General features: G+C 49.8%; 1 protein-coding gene across 5 annotated transcripts in view; it reads left to right on the top strand.

Annotated features, from left to right (window-relative positions):
- The window catches only part of TNIK (TRAF2 and NCK interacting kinase), a 165,698-nt gene that overhangs the window by 129,355 nt on the left and 24,055 nt on the right, over window positions 1-12,288 (top strand). For 4 of the 5 annotated variants that reach the window (XM_064457987.1, XM_064457989.1, XM_064457990.1 and 1 more), the window contains 5 exons: window positions 3,406-3,570; window positions 5,357-5,596; window positions 7,788-7,894; window positions 9,208-9,371; window positions 10,707-10,804. In XM_064457987.1, the coding sequence (XP_064314057.1) occupies window positions 3,406-3,570; window positions 5,357-5,596; window positions 7,788-7,894; window positions 9,208-9,371; window positions 10,707-10,804 (774 nt within the window). The remainder of the gene's footprint in view (window positions 1-3,405; window positions 3,571-5,356; window positions 5,597-7,787; window positions 7,895-9,207; window positions 9,372-10,706; window positions 10,805-12,288) is intronic. The other variant, XM_064457991.1, reaches the window with a different exon arrangement.

Below are 12,288 nucleotides of genomic sequence, written 5' to 3'. Positions count from 1 at the left end.
AGATGTGCCTGCCAAAAATTCTTTTCTCCTCTTTGTACTCCCTCGGGTTTCTCCTTCTTTCCCTTCTGATTTAGTCTTCAGAATCTTTTGGTGGCGATGCGCCAGGCAACACATTTTCATGGAGTTGCGGCATTGTTCTCCAGGCCTTCCAGTGGAAGAAGAGGTTTGGTAGGTGGATCTGCAGACGAGATGTTCCAGATGTGCTGAGCCGTCTCCGATGGGAGAGGCTTCCTCCGGGGTGGTGCCTCTGCGGCTTTCTGCAGAACTGGGTCTCTACTGTCCATCTGCAGAAGTGCTTGACAGTAGGTAGCAGGCAGGAAAAAGGGAGTCAACTCTGTCTTTCATTGTCTGGTTTTAAATCAATCCTCTAGAACGTTGCTGAAGTACCTCTGTCACTGGCTTCAAAGCTACAACAAAGATGTATGAAAAGGAATCTTATTCTTTATCTAGGGTGAAGGAGAAAAGTGCTGATTTTAGCTTTCCATTTCAGACACAAAGGCCCATTTCCTCTGTTCCGTGGGGGAGGCATCTTTTTTGGATGCCATCACTGGAAGCAGGGCGTTGGGAACTGTACAATGTGAATAAGAGCAGCAGAATGTGGTCTCATACCCTTTGCTGAAATCATAGGGAAGATGAGGTTTCCTGTTGTCAGGGAACATCTTCAGCTTCCACCAATTAGCTCCCCAAACCGCTCATTCTTTACCTGTGTCACTCTGTCCAGTGTCTAATGAAACGCTCAAGGTGGCGACTGTGGCATCTTCATCCTCTCGAGAGCATTGGTTTGATGTACTGCCTTGACACAACACCCTTGGGAACTTCCCAAAACTACTCCTCTTGCCTCCATCCCCTCTTTTATCTACTGCAGAGTCCCACTTTTAGCACAATTCAGCTACTTTGCTGCATATATTGAAGTACCGCCCTTGCTGGCTATACAGATGGACTTGTGCTGATACTTTATCAGCCTACCATGATTCTTGGTGTAGTTTAGCAATTTCCATACCCAACCCATGCATGCTAATTTAACAGAAATATCGAGACTTTGTTTTCCTTTGGGAACAAGGAAAAGGGAAGTCTGGTGCTCAGCCTACAATTTCTGGAGGCTCTGCAGAGCTTATCAGGATATTTCCTGAGGATTTTGCACAATATCCCATACCATCCTTGCTTTTATGCTCTTTGGTCTCAAGTCTTCTTGCTCAGGAGCTTGATCACCACAGCTGAGTTCTCCTCATGCCGTGCCCCCCTCTGCTTTTCATACCTCTCCTTTATGAATTTATTTTCCCACCTTAGTTGTCTTCACATGGTGATTCCAAGACCCTGCAGATGTCAGGTAAAGCATAAAAGTGAGGCTGTGGCCACTCACGTCTCTTCTTATAATCAAGGACTAGCTGAGCCTCTTCAGACACCATGTTGGGACCCTCTGATGATCCAGCCAGGGACGTAGCATTAGCACTCTAACAGGGGTACTGTAATTAGCAGCTCTCTCCATTACTGACTCTTCTGTTACGGACCAGTATTTGCCAAACGAAGCGGTGCAGATAGCCAGGTCTAACTTCTCAGTAACAAAGCAGCTTGTGCAGCTGAAGGGCGGGTTTGGGCAGGTATATGCCATACATGACCACAAATAAATGAGGGGACAGGTTTAATCGGATGTTTTCCACGCAGTGGCCGGGCCTTGCGGTGCTTTCCCGCAGCTCAGAGCTTCCCAGGGACTCGGGGCTCGGCTGTGCGTCACGAGCCGTGCTGTTCTCTGCAGCAGCCAATGCGCACGTCACCTCCTCCTTCAGTCCCTGTGGCTTTTATCCTTCTCTTGCTTTGAAGTGATGTATTAAAACATTAGCAGCCTTCCACTGGGACCTGCACAGAAGCTGCTAGGGATGTTTCCCATTTGAGGGGGAACCTTCAGCTCAATTAGAGGTGACTGGAACCGGAGCAGTGATGTATTCCTGCAGGGTTTTGCTGCTTTTTCCCCCCCTCTCTGCCTAATGGTGAAGTCAGTAATGCTCTATGAAGTACAGCTGGAGAGTCCCAAGAGCATCCTCTGCTGTGCTGGTGCAACAAAGTACTAGTGAGTAGACGCCGGCAGTGGGAAAACCAAGCGCCTTTCTCCTCCCCAGTACACAGGCATCCCCATTTCATCCCTCTCCTGTCTTCTCCTCCACGCAAGCTTTGAAGTCCTCCGTAATCAGCCATGCATTACGGCTTGGCAGCGTGCCGGCGGGCGCCTGGGAACACCTGGAGGAGGCGGCGGCAGCACCGTCTCTGCCTGCGGTTGTTCGTGCCAAGGCTTGGCTGATGAGGAGATGTACGGGACCAGGCACTGTGACCCAGTGCTTCTGCTGCTGCTGCCTTGTTCAGAGGGAGTTCTCTCCTTCCCACCCTTGCGTCCGCTCCCGTGGGCATCGCTGAGCCGAGCTGTGCACAGCCTCTGCTGGCCGGCGGGCAGCACCTGGGGAAGTTGCGACGACCTCTTGGGACACAGCAGCGGCCCGGGTGGTCCCTCATGAACTAGGAAGGAGAAAGTCCATAACACAAATCTTTTACCTAAATTTGATTCTGACTCCTGCTCAGTATCTGAAAAAGATTAATTTTTATTAATATAACGGCTCTTTTGTGTCACGAGTATTTATTTACTTCAAGAAGAGCTGCAGTTCTTTCCAAGCAAACGTGTTTTAAAGATTGCCTTTTAACATGACATTGTACGTGGCGGAATTGAGACATGCTAAAGGTATTTAACAGGTTAATGATATGTAAATGAAAATATACGTCAGATGTCGAGGTAGCAAAAATTCTGCATAGCGTATGCTGCATGAATATCAATGCGTACGGCGTAACTGCAGGAGCGCCCAGATGGCGCGTGTGTCTGGGTTAGCTGAAACCACCGTGTTTTGTCCAAAGGTAGCTGAAAGCAGTGGGCTTTGGGCTTATTTCTCTCTCAGTAATAGAGGTTTTTCCCGTTTCCCTACATGACAAGACGCCAGACTCACTAAATCTAGATCAAAGCCTGCCATTTTCTGGCTGCCATGTTTATCCTTTTATTCAGATCAAACAAAAGCACTCCTCATGGTGTTTATAGGAGTGAAGGAAAAGGGTCCTCTTGCTTAAAGATATGTTTGAGAAGAAGCAAGAGCTTTTCAGGAGTCATCTTCTAGAAACACCTCTCTAAGGCATGTTACCTCTTTTCCTCTCATAATCAGAAATGAATTATGCGCATAAATTCAAATAATCCTTTTGATGTCTTTAAAATGCATGTATTGCAGTGTCTCTGGGTGAGTTGGATTCTGCAATCATATGATATATATGACGTACCTAAAGAGAAAACAGCTTCCTGTATATGTGCGTACCTTGGTTTTCAATTGGAAATGGCTTTTCGTGGGGCATTCACCCACCCTCCCCGTCTCGCCGCAGGTGGAAGAGCGCTCCCGGCTCAATCGCCAGAGCTCGCCGGCCATGCCCCATAAAGTGGCCAACAGGATCTCTGACCCCAACCTGCCTCCTCGCTCGGAATCTTTCAGCATTAGCGGTGTGCAGCCAGCCCGGACCCCACCCCTGCTCCGACCCGTGGACCCACAGGTAACGGCGCTTCCCCCGGCAGGCTCACCTACCGGAGCCGGGATGCTGGGGGTGCTGGTAAGGTAACAAGAAAAAGAGCGGATTAGAGGGAAATAGTGTCTTGCTCCCTGGTTTCTCAGCCTTAAGCGTATTCGTGAGTAAGAGCAGCATCTACATTCATGAGTGGATTCCTCTTGTCACCTCCATGTGTTAGAAACATCACGCTGGTTTATACCTTCCTTTGAAGCATCACGTACTGGTTACTGCCAGAAACAAGCCGGAGGACCGAGAGGAACTGCTGGTCTGGTCCAGTGCGGCAGTTGTCCTGTTCCTCTTTGGATCTGGTTAACGTAAAGGACGGGGAAAAAAAGGAGGTTTTGCTTTCTTTGCCGCTTTAATTCAAGGTTTTGTTTTGGTTTTCCATTGAGTTGACATCAGTCACAAACACATCTGGAGAGGGCATAGATCACCATGACCATCTAAAAATTCCTCCCAGCCACGAGGTCTGTAAGTACTCTGCCACCGAAAGCTCTGCACCGAGTGTCAGTGCTGGCTCTGGTCCAGCCCCTGGGAGCGCTCCCGCAGATCCGCAGCCTCCAGCAGGGATTTCGGGGGGAGCAACAGAGCCTTTGCTCCACGTCCACGTGGGCTTTCTGTGGGAAAAAATGTGCCAACTAAGCACCATCCGCGTGTGCTAAGCGCACCTGTAGGTCAACAGTACCATGCCAGCTTTAAACAAGATACATGCAGGAAAGCCCTTAAACACACTCTTTTTTTCCCCAGTGTACATGGCCAACATACACTGGGAAGTGGGTGAAACCCCACCTCACTGTAGTCTTTCATTGTCCAAATACTTTTCAGTGACCTTTTTGACGACCTGTGTTGTCAACAGCTACAAAGACTTCTGTTTGGCGATAAAATACTAATGAAAAGGTTGTTGGAAATCCAGAGGCACGTGTAAATGTACGCATGCACAGGCATATACACATGGTACGTGTACATGTGTACCTAGACATGCACGTAGAAACGTCAAATAAAAGCTACAGCCCCACTGCATCAAAGAAGTGCAGCTTCGCAAGGTCCTGGGAAGAAGCTCTGATTTCACAGAGCTTTGTGGATTTCTCAGATTTCCCAAAACAGAAGTCAGTATTCCTTTCACTCGTAACCCTTAGATCTGTAGGGCTGACCCATGGGATAGGGGCTACATAGACCTATAGATACTCATGCCTCAAGGTATTTTTTTAAGCCATCTATGCCTCAGAATTCCTGACGATTTTTTTTAATTATTATTTATTATTGTTTCCTTCTTTTTGTTTTTTTTTTTTTTCCCATTTTGAACAAGGAAAATCCATGCCAAACCTCATTAGCACAACCTTAGAGGTGCCAGGCGTAGGAGCTGGAAATCCAGCCAGCGGCAGGCAGAGCCTGGGGCGGGCACAGCGTGTGCGGGAGCTGGCAGGAGGGAGCAGCGTGCCCCTGCCCCTGGGGTGGTACCCACCGAACGGCGCGGGGCCGCATCACCGTGCGCACGCAGGAGCGGTCAGGGCTGAAGCATGACGTTGCCGGATTTTAAAGGGCTGAGCTGTGCGAGGGTGATTTTTTCATAGATCTTGCGTTGAAGCGATAGAAGTCAGAAGTTCCTGAAACCAAGGCAGTGCTGATCTCAAACCAAGGGGGCTTTTTAGTGCATCCAAAGTGCTAATCAAATTTTTTTTTAAATCAAATTTTTAAATATTTTTAATTCCTTTTTTTTTTTTTTAATCTTCTCCATTTTGTACTGATAGTTCTGTTTTGACTTGGTGCTTAGATTCCACATCTGGTCACTGTGAAATCCCAAGGAAGCTCCTTGTCTGGGTCTCAGTCACTGCATGAACAGCCTGCAAAGGGACTGGCTGGGTTTCAGGAGGCTCTGACGGTGACCTCTCACCGCACTGAGATGCCAAGGCAGAACTCGGACCCCACCTCAGAAAACCCTCCTCTGCCCCCTCGCATTGAAAAGTTTGACCGAAGTTCTTGGTTACGGCAGGAGGAAGACATTCCACCAAAGGTAACACTATCGCTCCTCACTTTCAGCACATCAAAGAGGCAATCCCGGAGCTAAGACCCCGCGGGACGGTGCTGCGCCTCAGCACCTCCGGCAAAGCAGAGCGGGCAGGACTGAGCCCCTCGCCGTGGCTCTGCGGCGGGTACCGCCTGCCCGGGGGCTGCGTTTCCCGAGGCAGGTTTTGCACAAGACGCTGGGAGCTGCTCTCGGGTGCACACGCAGCGCTGCAAAATAGTGTTGCCCTCCAGCAAAGAAAGTTCTCGAGCCCAAAATAAATTAATATCTCCTTTCCCTAGGATAACAAACAACCTTCTGTTTAAATAGAATTATAGGAACATAAAATTTGTCATACTCAATAAGACGGGTCCTCTTTAGTCCGGTACCGTGCCTCCAGTTGCAATCAATATTTGATGGAAGACTTGTAAAGGCTCCAGCAGCTTTATACCTTCGTTGACATTTTGGCAGCGTGTGGCAGTACCTCTTTAATTAAGGCTCTTCTGGACCAGTATTTCGATCGCAATGTTTATACACCTTCATTTTGGAAGAATTATAACTCAACCATTAAAGTTCCTCTTACGGTGAATCAGCGCTCAGCCTGGGAGGATTTTTACAGAGGGAAAAATGATTACAAATTGATTAGTGACAGCGAAGCGGTATTTGTCCCTGATTGAGAGGCAGTATTTCTATGTATTAACAAAGCACCTTGCCTTTTTAAGAGAAAAATATCAGCTACGAGGTGAGCCTCCCTGTGCAAGGGATCTACGGTGGCATGTACATATGTTAATAATATTCCTATTTCTGCTACCACCAAGTGATAAGAGACGTCGGTGTTTGCTTAAGAGGAAAAGCAAGCCAACAGCTCCTGGAGTTGTTCGTGTGCTTTGCTCCTCGGTAGTGCAGAAGGGTGGCTGCCTGGTTTTAACCCAATTTTGAGAAACCCCTTGCAATTTAAGGTTAGCGCTTGCCCCGAGTCCTTCGAGAAGGACGTCTCTAAACTGCAGTCATGTGCTACACGGTGAGACCACAGCACCGGCTCCTTGGAAAAAAGCTGTTTTCCAGCACTATGAAGTATTTTCCCCCTCGACTGAGGGAATGTGAGCTGTGGAAGGGGTCCCCACCAGATCACATTTAAGGCCATCATGTCGGCAGTAATACCCATGAAGAGTCTGACTTCACATTTTACTGCCCGAAGTGGGTTTGATGTGTTTGTAAGCGGGAACGAAAGGACTGCCCTGTGAGGCAGAGCCGGCTGTCTCTGTGGTCCGGGGTCTTGTTTCTGCCAGTGCTTACGGATGGATGCTTCAGAGGAAGGTAAAAAACTCTCCCAAGTCCAGACTGCAGAGTCCCCTACCCAGAGGGGAGGTTGCTTTTTAATGACACAAGACATAGCTAACGATGCCACGGAATATAAAGCTCACTCGCTCTCTAAATTTTTTTATCTTGACTAACGTAACTAACTGTTTGTTCTCAAAAAAAAAAAAAATCCTAATCATTTTTTTGCTAATCCCGCCAAGCCTTTGGCCTCTCTGTTATCTGGTGCAAGGTATCGCATGGTGAGTATCATCAGGCGTCTCCACATCAGCCTGCACTGCCGGGGGATGAGACCCGTGCGCCTGCGGCCACGCGGCGATGCCCGTGCTCCCACGGGACGAGGCAGGGCTCTGGGGTGACCCGCCGTAGCGCCCGGAGGCTGCGGCTGGCTTTGGGTTTCTGCCGGCGGCGTTGATGGTGAGCCAGCCTGCCGGCAGCGGCATCCGAAGCTCATCAAAGGTCGTAGGGTCTGATTGTGGGTGTTAGGTGGTTCGGTCTGGATCTTCCTGCTGTCAGTCGTCGTGTTTGTCCACCAGTCACCACCTCCTCTCTGCTGGTGCGCGTTGTATCCAAACTAGAGATGCTAAAAACCCCACCGTGGCTGCTGAAATGCACTTCAGTCTGAATTTTACCTTATAAATTACTTTTCTGGGGTTGGTTGGGTTTAGATTATATATATGTGCGTGCGTACGTTCAGCTTTTGAAAAAGTAAACGCCCTGTTTGATGGTAGCCGGGCTGCATATATTGCATATAACTCAAAGGGAAATCAATTGTAAGTCGAGTCTTAAGGCAGTGCTGAAAGGTAATCTCTCAGATGTGCCAACGGCCGCCGGGCGTGGTGGGGCAGACTCGGTGACGGCGAATGTCTCCGTTGCTTTCCAGGTGCCTCAGCGAACCACTTCCATATCCCCTGCTCTGGCAAGGAAGAACTCCCCAGGGAACGGCAGCGCCCTGGGGCCCCGGCTGGGCTCCCAGCCCATTCGGGCCAGGTACGGACAGCGAGGGGGGTGGGCAGGAGCGATCCCAGCGTGCCACTGCCTGCGCTCCTGGCATCGCCCAGCTGGGGAGCCCAAACATAGGCTGGGCTTTAGCCCTGCTTTCGCTCACTGGTAACAACGGGAGATTTGCAGTGCTTCTCTCATGTAGTATTTTGTAACGTCAGCAACGGCCACGAGCGCTTGGATCCCTGGAGGTTTTGCTCCCTGGGCTGAATACGTTCCTGGGCATTGCAGGGTTTGGAAGGGGATGCTGCATCTGCTGCTGCGGGGTCAAACGGGAATTTGGGTGCTCCCTTTAGTGGAATTAGGTTCTGGTTCTCCCAGTGTCACCCCTTGCATGTAAGGGGATCCATCTAAGCCAGTGGGGAGAGCTCAGAGATATGTGCCATACATTTCATGCCATCAGAGCAGCTTTTCACAGATAATGACCGAGGAATGTGCCGGAGGGCAGGCACTGATACACCTTAGTGAGATCTTCCTTAGATGTAGATCAGGGATTAAATTCCTTTCAGCTTCCTAGGACTAGGGCCTTAAGTTTAGCCAGATTGAGCTCTCTGGCAACAGCGGTGTGCAGGGCACGCTCGTAGCACCCCGAGGAGGGATGCTGCACCATATCTGACACGTGCCATGCCAGAGCTATCCCTGGGCATGTTTAAAACGAGCAGGGAAGTTGACAGGGTCTGTTCAGAGCCAGATGGAAAAAACGTGGCTTAGTCATGTGAGAGCTTGCCTCTGGTTTGCAGAGCATCATGGGCAGGTCTAGACCTCAGAGAGGTAAATATCAGGGTAAACACGTGTTCCACGTAGCCTTGCATGATGGAGCTCCTTGGTCTCTTCTTCCTGCCTTGTCCTTTCAGGGTGAGGTCAAAAAGCGAATGCTGGGATGTCACCAGTTTTCAGCATACGCCTTTCTTTCCAGCTCAGTGCCCCAGCCATGCATCAGCAAACTCACATACAGCGGGCAGCAGCTTAGCATAGCTGGCAGGGGTACCAGACAGAGGAGGAATCATTTTTGGTGTTGCGGAATTTGGCAAAATAAGAGTAGAAAGCTGCTCTAGCTGATTTTTCATCGTGGTTGTGGTCCACCTCCATAAAGATGTTGAGTGCCTAATTCAGCTCCCATGGATTTCAGCGGGGCTTGCAGGCTCAATAGCTTCAGAAGAGAAGACCTCAGCCCTGCCTTGTCCAGCAGAAGAGGTGTCTCTCACCTTTCAACAGTCCCTGTCAGTGTGGGAAGGATCTGAAGCCCCGGAGGTGCATGCAGCACCATCTGATGGTGCCCCTCTCGCTTTGTGCTCCTGCAGCAACCCAGACCTGCGGAGGACGGAGCCCATCGTGGAGAGCCCGCTGCAGAGGACCAGCAGCGGCAGCTCCTCCAGCTCCAGCACTCCCAGCTCCCAGCCCAGCTCCCAGGGCGGCTCCCAGCCCGGCTCCCAGGCTGGCTCCAGCGAGCGCAACAGAGTCAGAGGTGAGGTTCTTGAAAAGGTCCCTTAGCACCGGGCGTGCCTTCTGAGGCTTGTTTGGTAAGCAGGAAGGACAAGAGGTCTATGATCTTAGGCATGCTTTTCAAAAAAATTTTAAAAATCAAAGGATTCATCATTTCTGATGTAATTCTGTGACCAGGTGGCCTCCTGGCAAACGGAGATGCCGACGCTCCCTTTGGCCTGGGTGCTGGTGTAGGACGCCCACGGCAGCTTATGACTTTTGTTATATGGTTGTAACTTACACAAAAGGAGATGGGGGTTGTGCTGTAGAGGAAAAAAAGCAACAAAGAACACCAGCATGCTTCCTATCGTCATTGACCCAAGCTCACTTCTGTGATGCTTTTTTTGGGACTGTGTTTCACTTTGGGTGGGTATCTCTTTTTTCCTAGTTTTTTCTTTTGAGCTTCATCTCTGTGCGAAGCCTGGGGTGGGAGCAGAGGAGTGAATGAGCCCACAAGAAGCTTCCTCTAAAATGCTTTCACCCGGCAGCCATGCTTACACCGGGTTTATGTTCCTAGCCAAATTCTTTCCTCTCATCTTAGAGCCACTCTTAAAGATATTCCATTCCCCCATTTAATCACAGTAAAAGTTGCTAAAGCACATACAGCCCATACATCTGCATTTCTGGCAGAGCCCCGCAGTATAAATCCCCAGGGCTGAAGCGCATTAAAACAAATGCCTCCATGCTTTGCATTTTTTATGACTTGGCCGTAAGATGACGTGTCTGTTGTTGAAATCCTCACTTCTCTAGGTAGTCAATAAAAGCAGTTTATCGCCAATTGTCCTTTTTGGTTTGGTTTGTTTTTTTACTAACGAGGAATCCTGTGATAAATAACATCCTAGTAACGTCAGATGCTGCAAAGCTTTTAATTTATCACATGCCCTGCTCTTTTGCAAAGTGGATTTGCTTCTTTAGTAGAAAAAAGGGCAGTTGTGCTCTGAGAAGGCTGTTAGCAGAGGCTGGGCTGGGTTATGGTTTCTGTGGCTCTATGGAGGGACACTCCATATAGTCAAGTAGAGAGGAGCAGGGGATTTTTCGAGACAACAGAAGCAAAACGTAGTGAAACTTCATTAGATGGACAAAAATTACCTGTTTACAGGGCACCTGGTCCTGAGCCTGGGATGTCCTTGTCTGCTTTCACCACCATCTTCCTGCGCTTCATGGGCAGATAGCCGGGGAAGGGGCTGCCAGTGCCCTGGCACTGGGGCAGGACAATGAAGCCGCCCATGCCCCCAGTCCCAGGCGATGGGATGCAGGAATGGCTTTTCAGCTTTTCAGCAGCGCTTTAATTCCCACTCTCCTCTTGCCTTTCACTCAGGGAACGCCAAGCCCGAAGGGTCCCCTGTGCTCTCCCACGAGCCCGCCAAGGTAAAGCAGGAGGACAACAGGGACGTGACGCGACCGAGCCGACCCGCTGTGAGTCTTAAATTATTTCCCGTGGGAAGGTTCCCAGCCGGCTTGGCCGCGTTTCCCTTCCGTGCAGTAGCACAACCGCGGGGACCCCAAAAAAAAGGCTAGTACCATTGCTCCTCCAGCGGAGAGGCTGGAAAGCGGTGGTACGGTGAGAGCCTGGGGAGATTTGAATGCTTAAGAGAGTGCATGAGTTTTTACCAGGAGCCCAAGTCTAGGGGAAAGCGCTTAAGCCTGTGTTTTCACGTGAAGCAGGTGCTTAAGGGCTTTGCTAGCTTGGGCGCGGTGGTTGCCGATGGCACATTGTTGTGTTCCGTGCTGCATGTCCCCCCGCAGCAGCCTGGTGGAGGGATGCTCTGCTCGGGAAGGCTGGGCGACCGGCCCCCGACAGCCTTCACAGCTTAAAACCAAACATGGTAGTGGTTTCTGTACACTCCCGTTTTATTATTCTGAGCAAAATCTCATCCGAAGTGTTTCCTCCTGGTTTAATGCTGTTGACATTTGTATTTTAAAACTGCAGAGTCAGCCTAATAACAAAATGAATTTCCACTGCTTCTCTTTTTTAATGTGTATTAATGTTTTGTTGATGTTGGTTTTTTTTCTCTACACTCCACAGCGTTGAGCTAACAATTCTAATTTTATTTCTAACCTGCTTGCCCTTCCTCTGGCTTTTTCCTGTCCCGATCTGTTTCCTCTGATGCTGATTATTCTTCCTTTACCCACAGAGCTATAAGAAAGCTATAGATGAGGTTAGTGATATCTTTTCTCAGTGGGTCATGCCTATGCAAGGTCGACTAGTTAGCGCTTAATATCGAACCGGGTTTTCTTGGTGCTGACATTGAAAAAGGTGGCGATGCAATCTTGGGTCAGATGGGAGCGAACGATTGCGTATCGGCGTAGGGAGCCTGCCCGCGGGGAGGGGAGCGGCGCTGCCGGTGTGTTCTGCTCAGCCGTGGGCTGCCTGAAACCCGCTGGCCAGACCACTTGCATGGAGGCTGTGGCAAGAAGCACCCCAACTTTCACGTGCGGAGCAAAGGGTGCTGCCGTTGTTTGGCGTATTTGAGAGAGGAAGAGCGAGAGCGGAGGTTTCTTGTGCCAGCGGAGGCGCTCCAGGCAGCCTGCGCCGCTCACCACATTCTGCTCGCAGCTACGGCCCCCGGCCGCCCACTGATTTCAGTGGGGCCATCGAGTGCTGTTTGAAATGAATTTTAAGCCTAATTCGAATGAAGGCATTTGGCAAATAAAGGAAAACAGAGCAGTGGAATACAGCGGGTAATTCATTCTCATAGACCCGACCATCAGCTGTAAAGCCAGAGTCAGCGGAGCCATCCTGGATGTTGATGGGCAATGCTAGTCTTCATCCGCCCTCGTAAAAAAATAATAGTCCTGAATGACACCTTTTTCACCGTGTGAAAATACTGTGTATCTGTCGATGGTGAGAGTTGAAACGTTCATGGGAAGAGACCAAACATTCCCGATCTGGCGTTTAA

This window comes from Phalacrocorax carbo, chromosome 7 (assembly GCF_963921805.1).
Source record: "Phalacrocorax carbo chromosome 7, bPhaCar2.1, whole genome shotgun sequence".
Taxonomy (NCBI): Eukaryota; Metazoa; Chordata; class Aves; order Suliformes; family Phalacrocoracidae; genus Phalacrocorax; species Phalacrocorax carbo.
The sequence above is the reverse complement of the archived record's forward strand: the minus strand, read 5'-3'. Positions and strand labels throughout refer to the sequence as shown.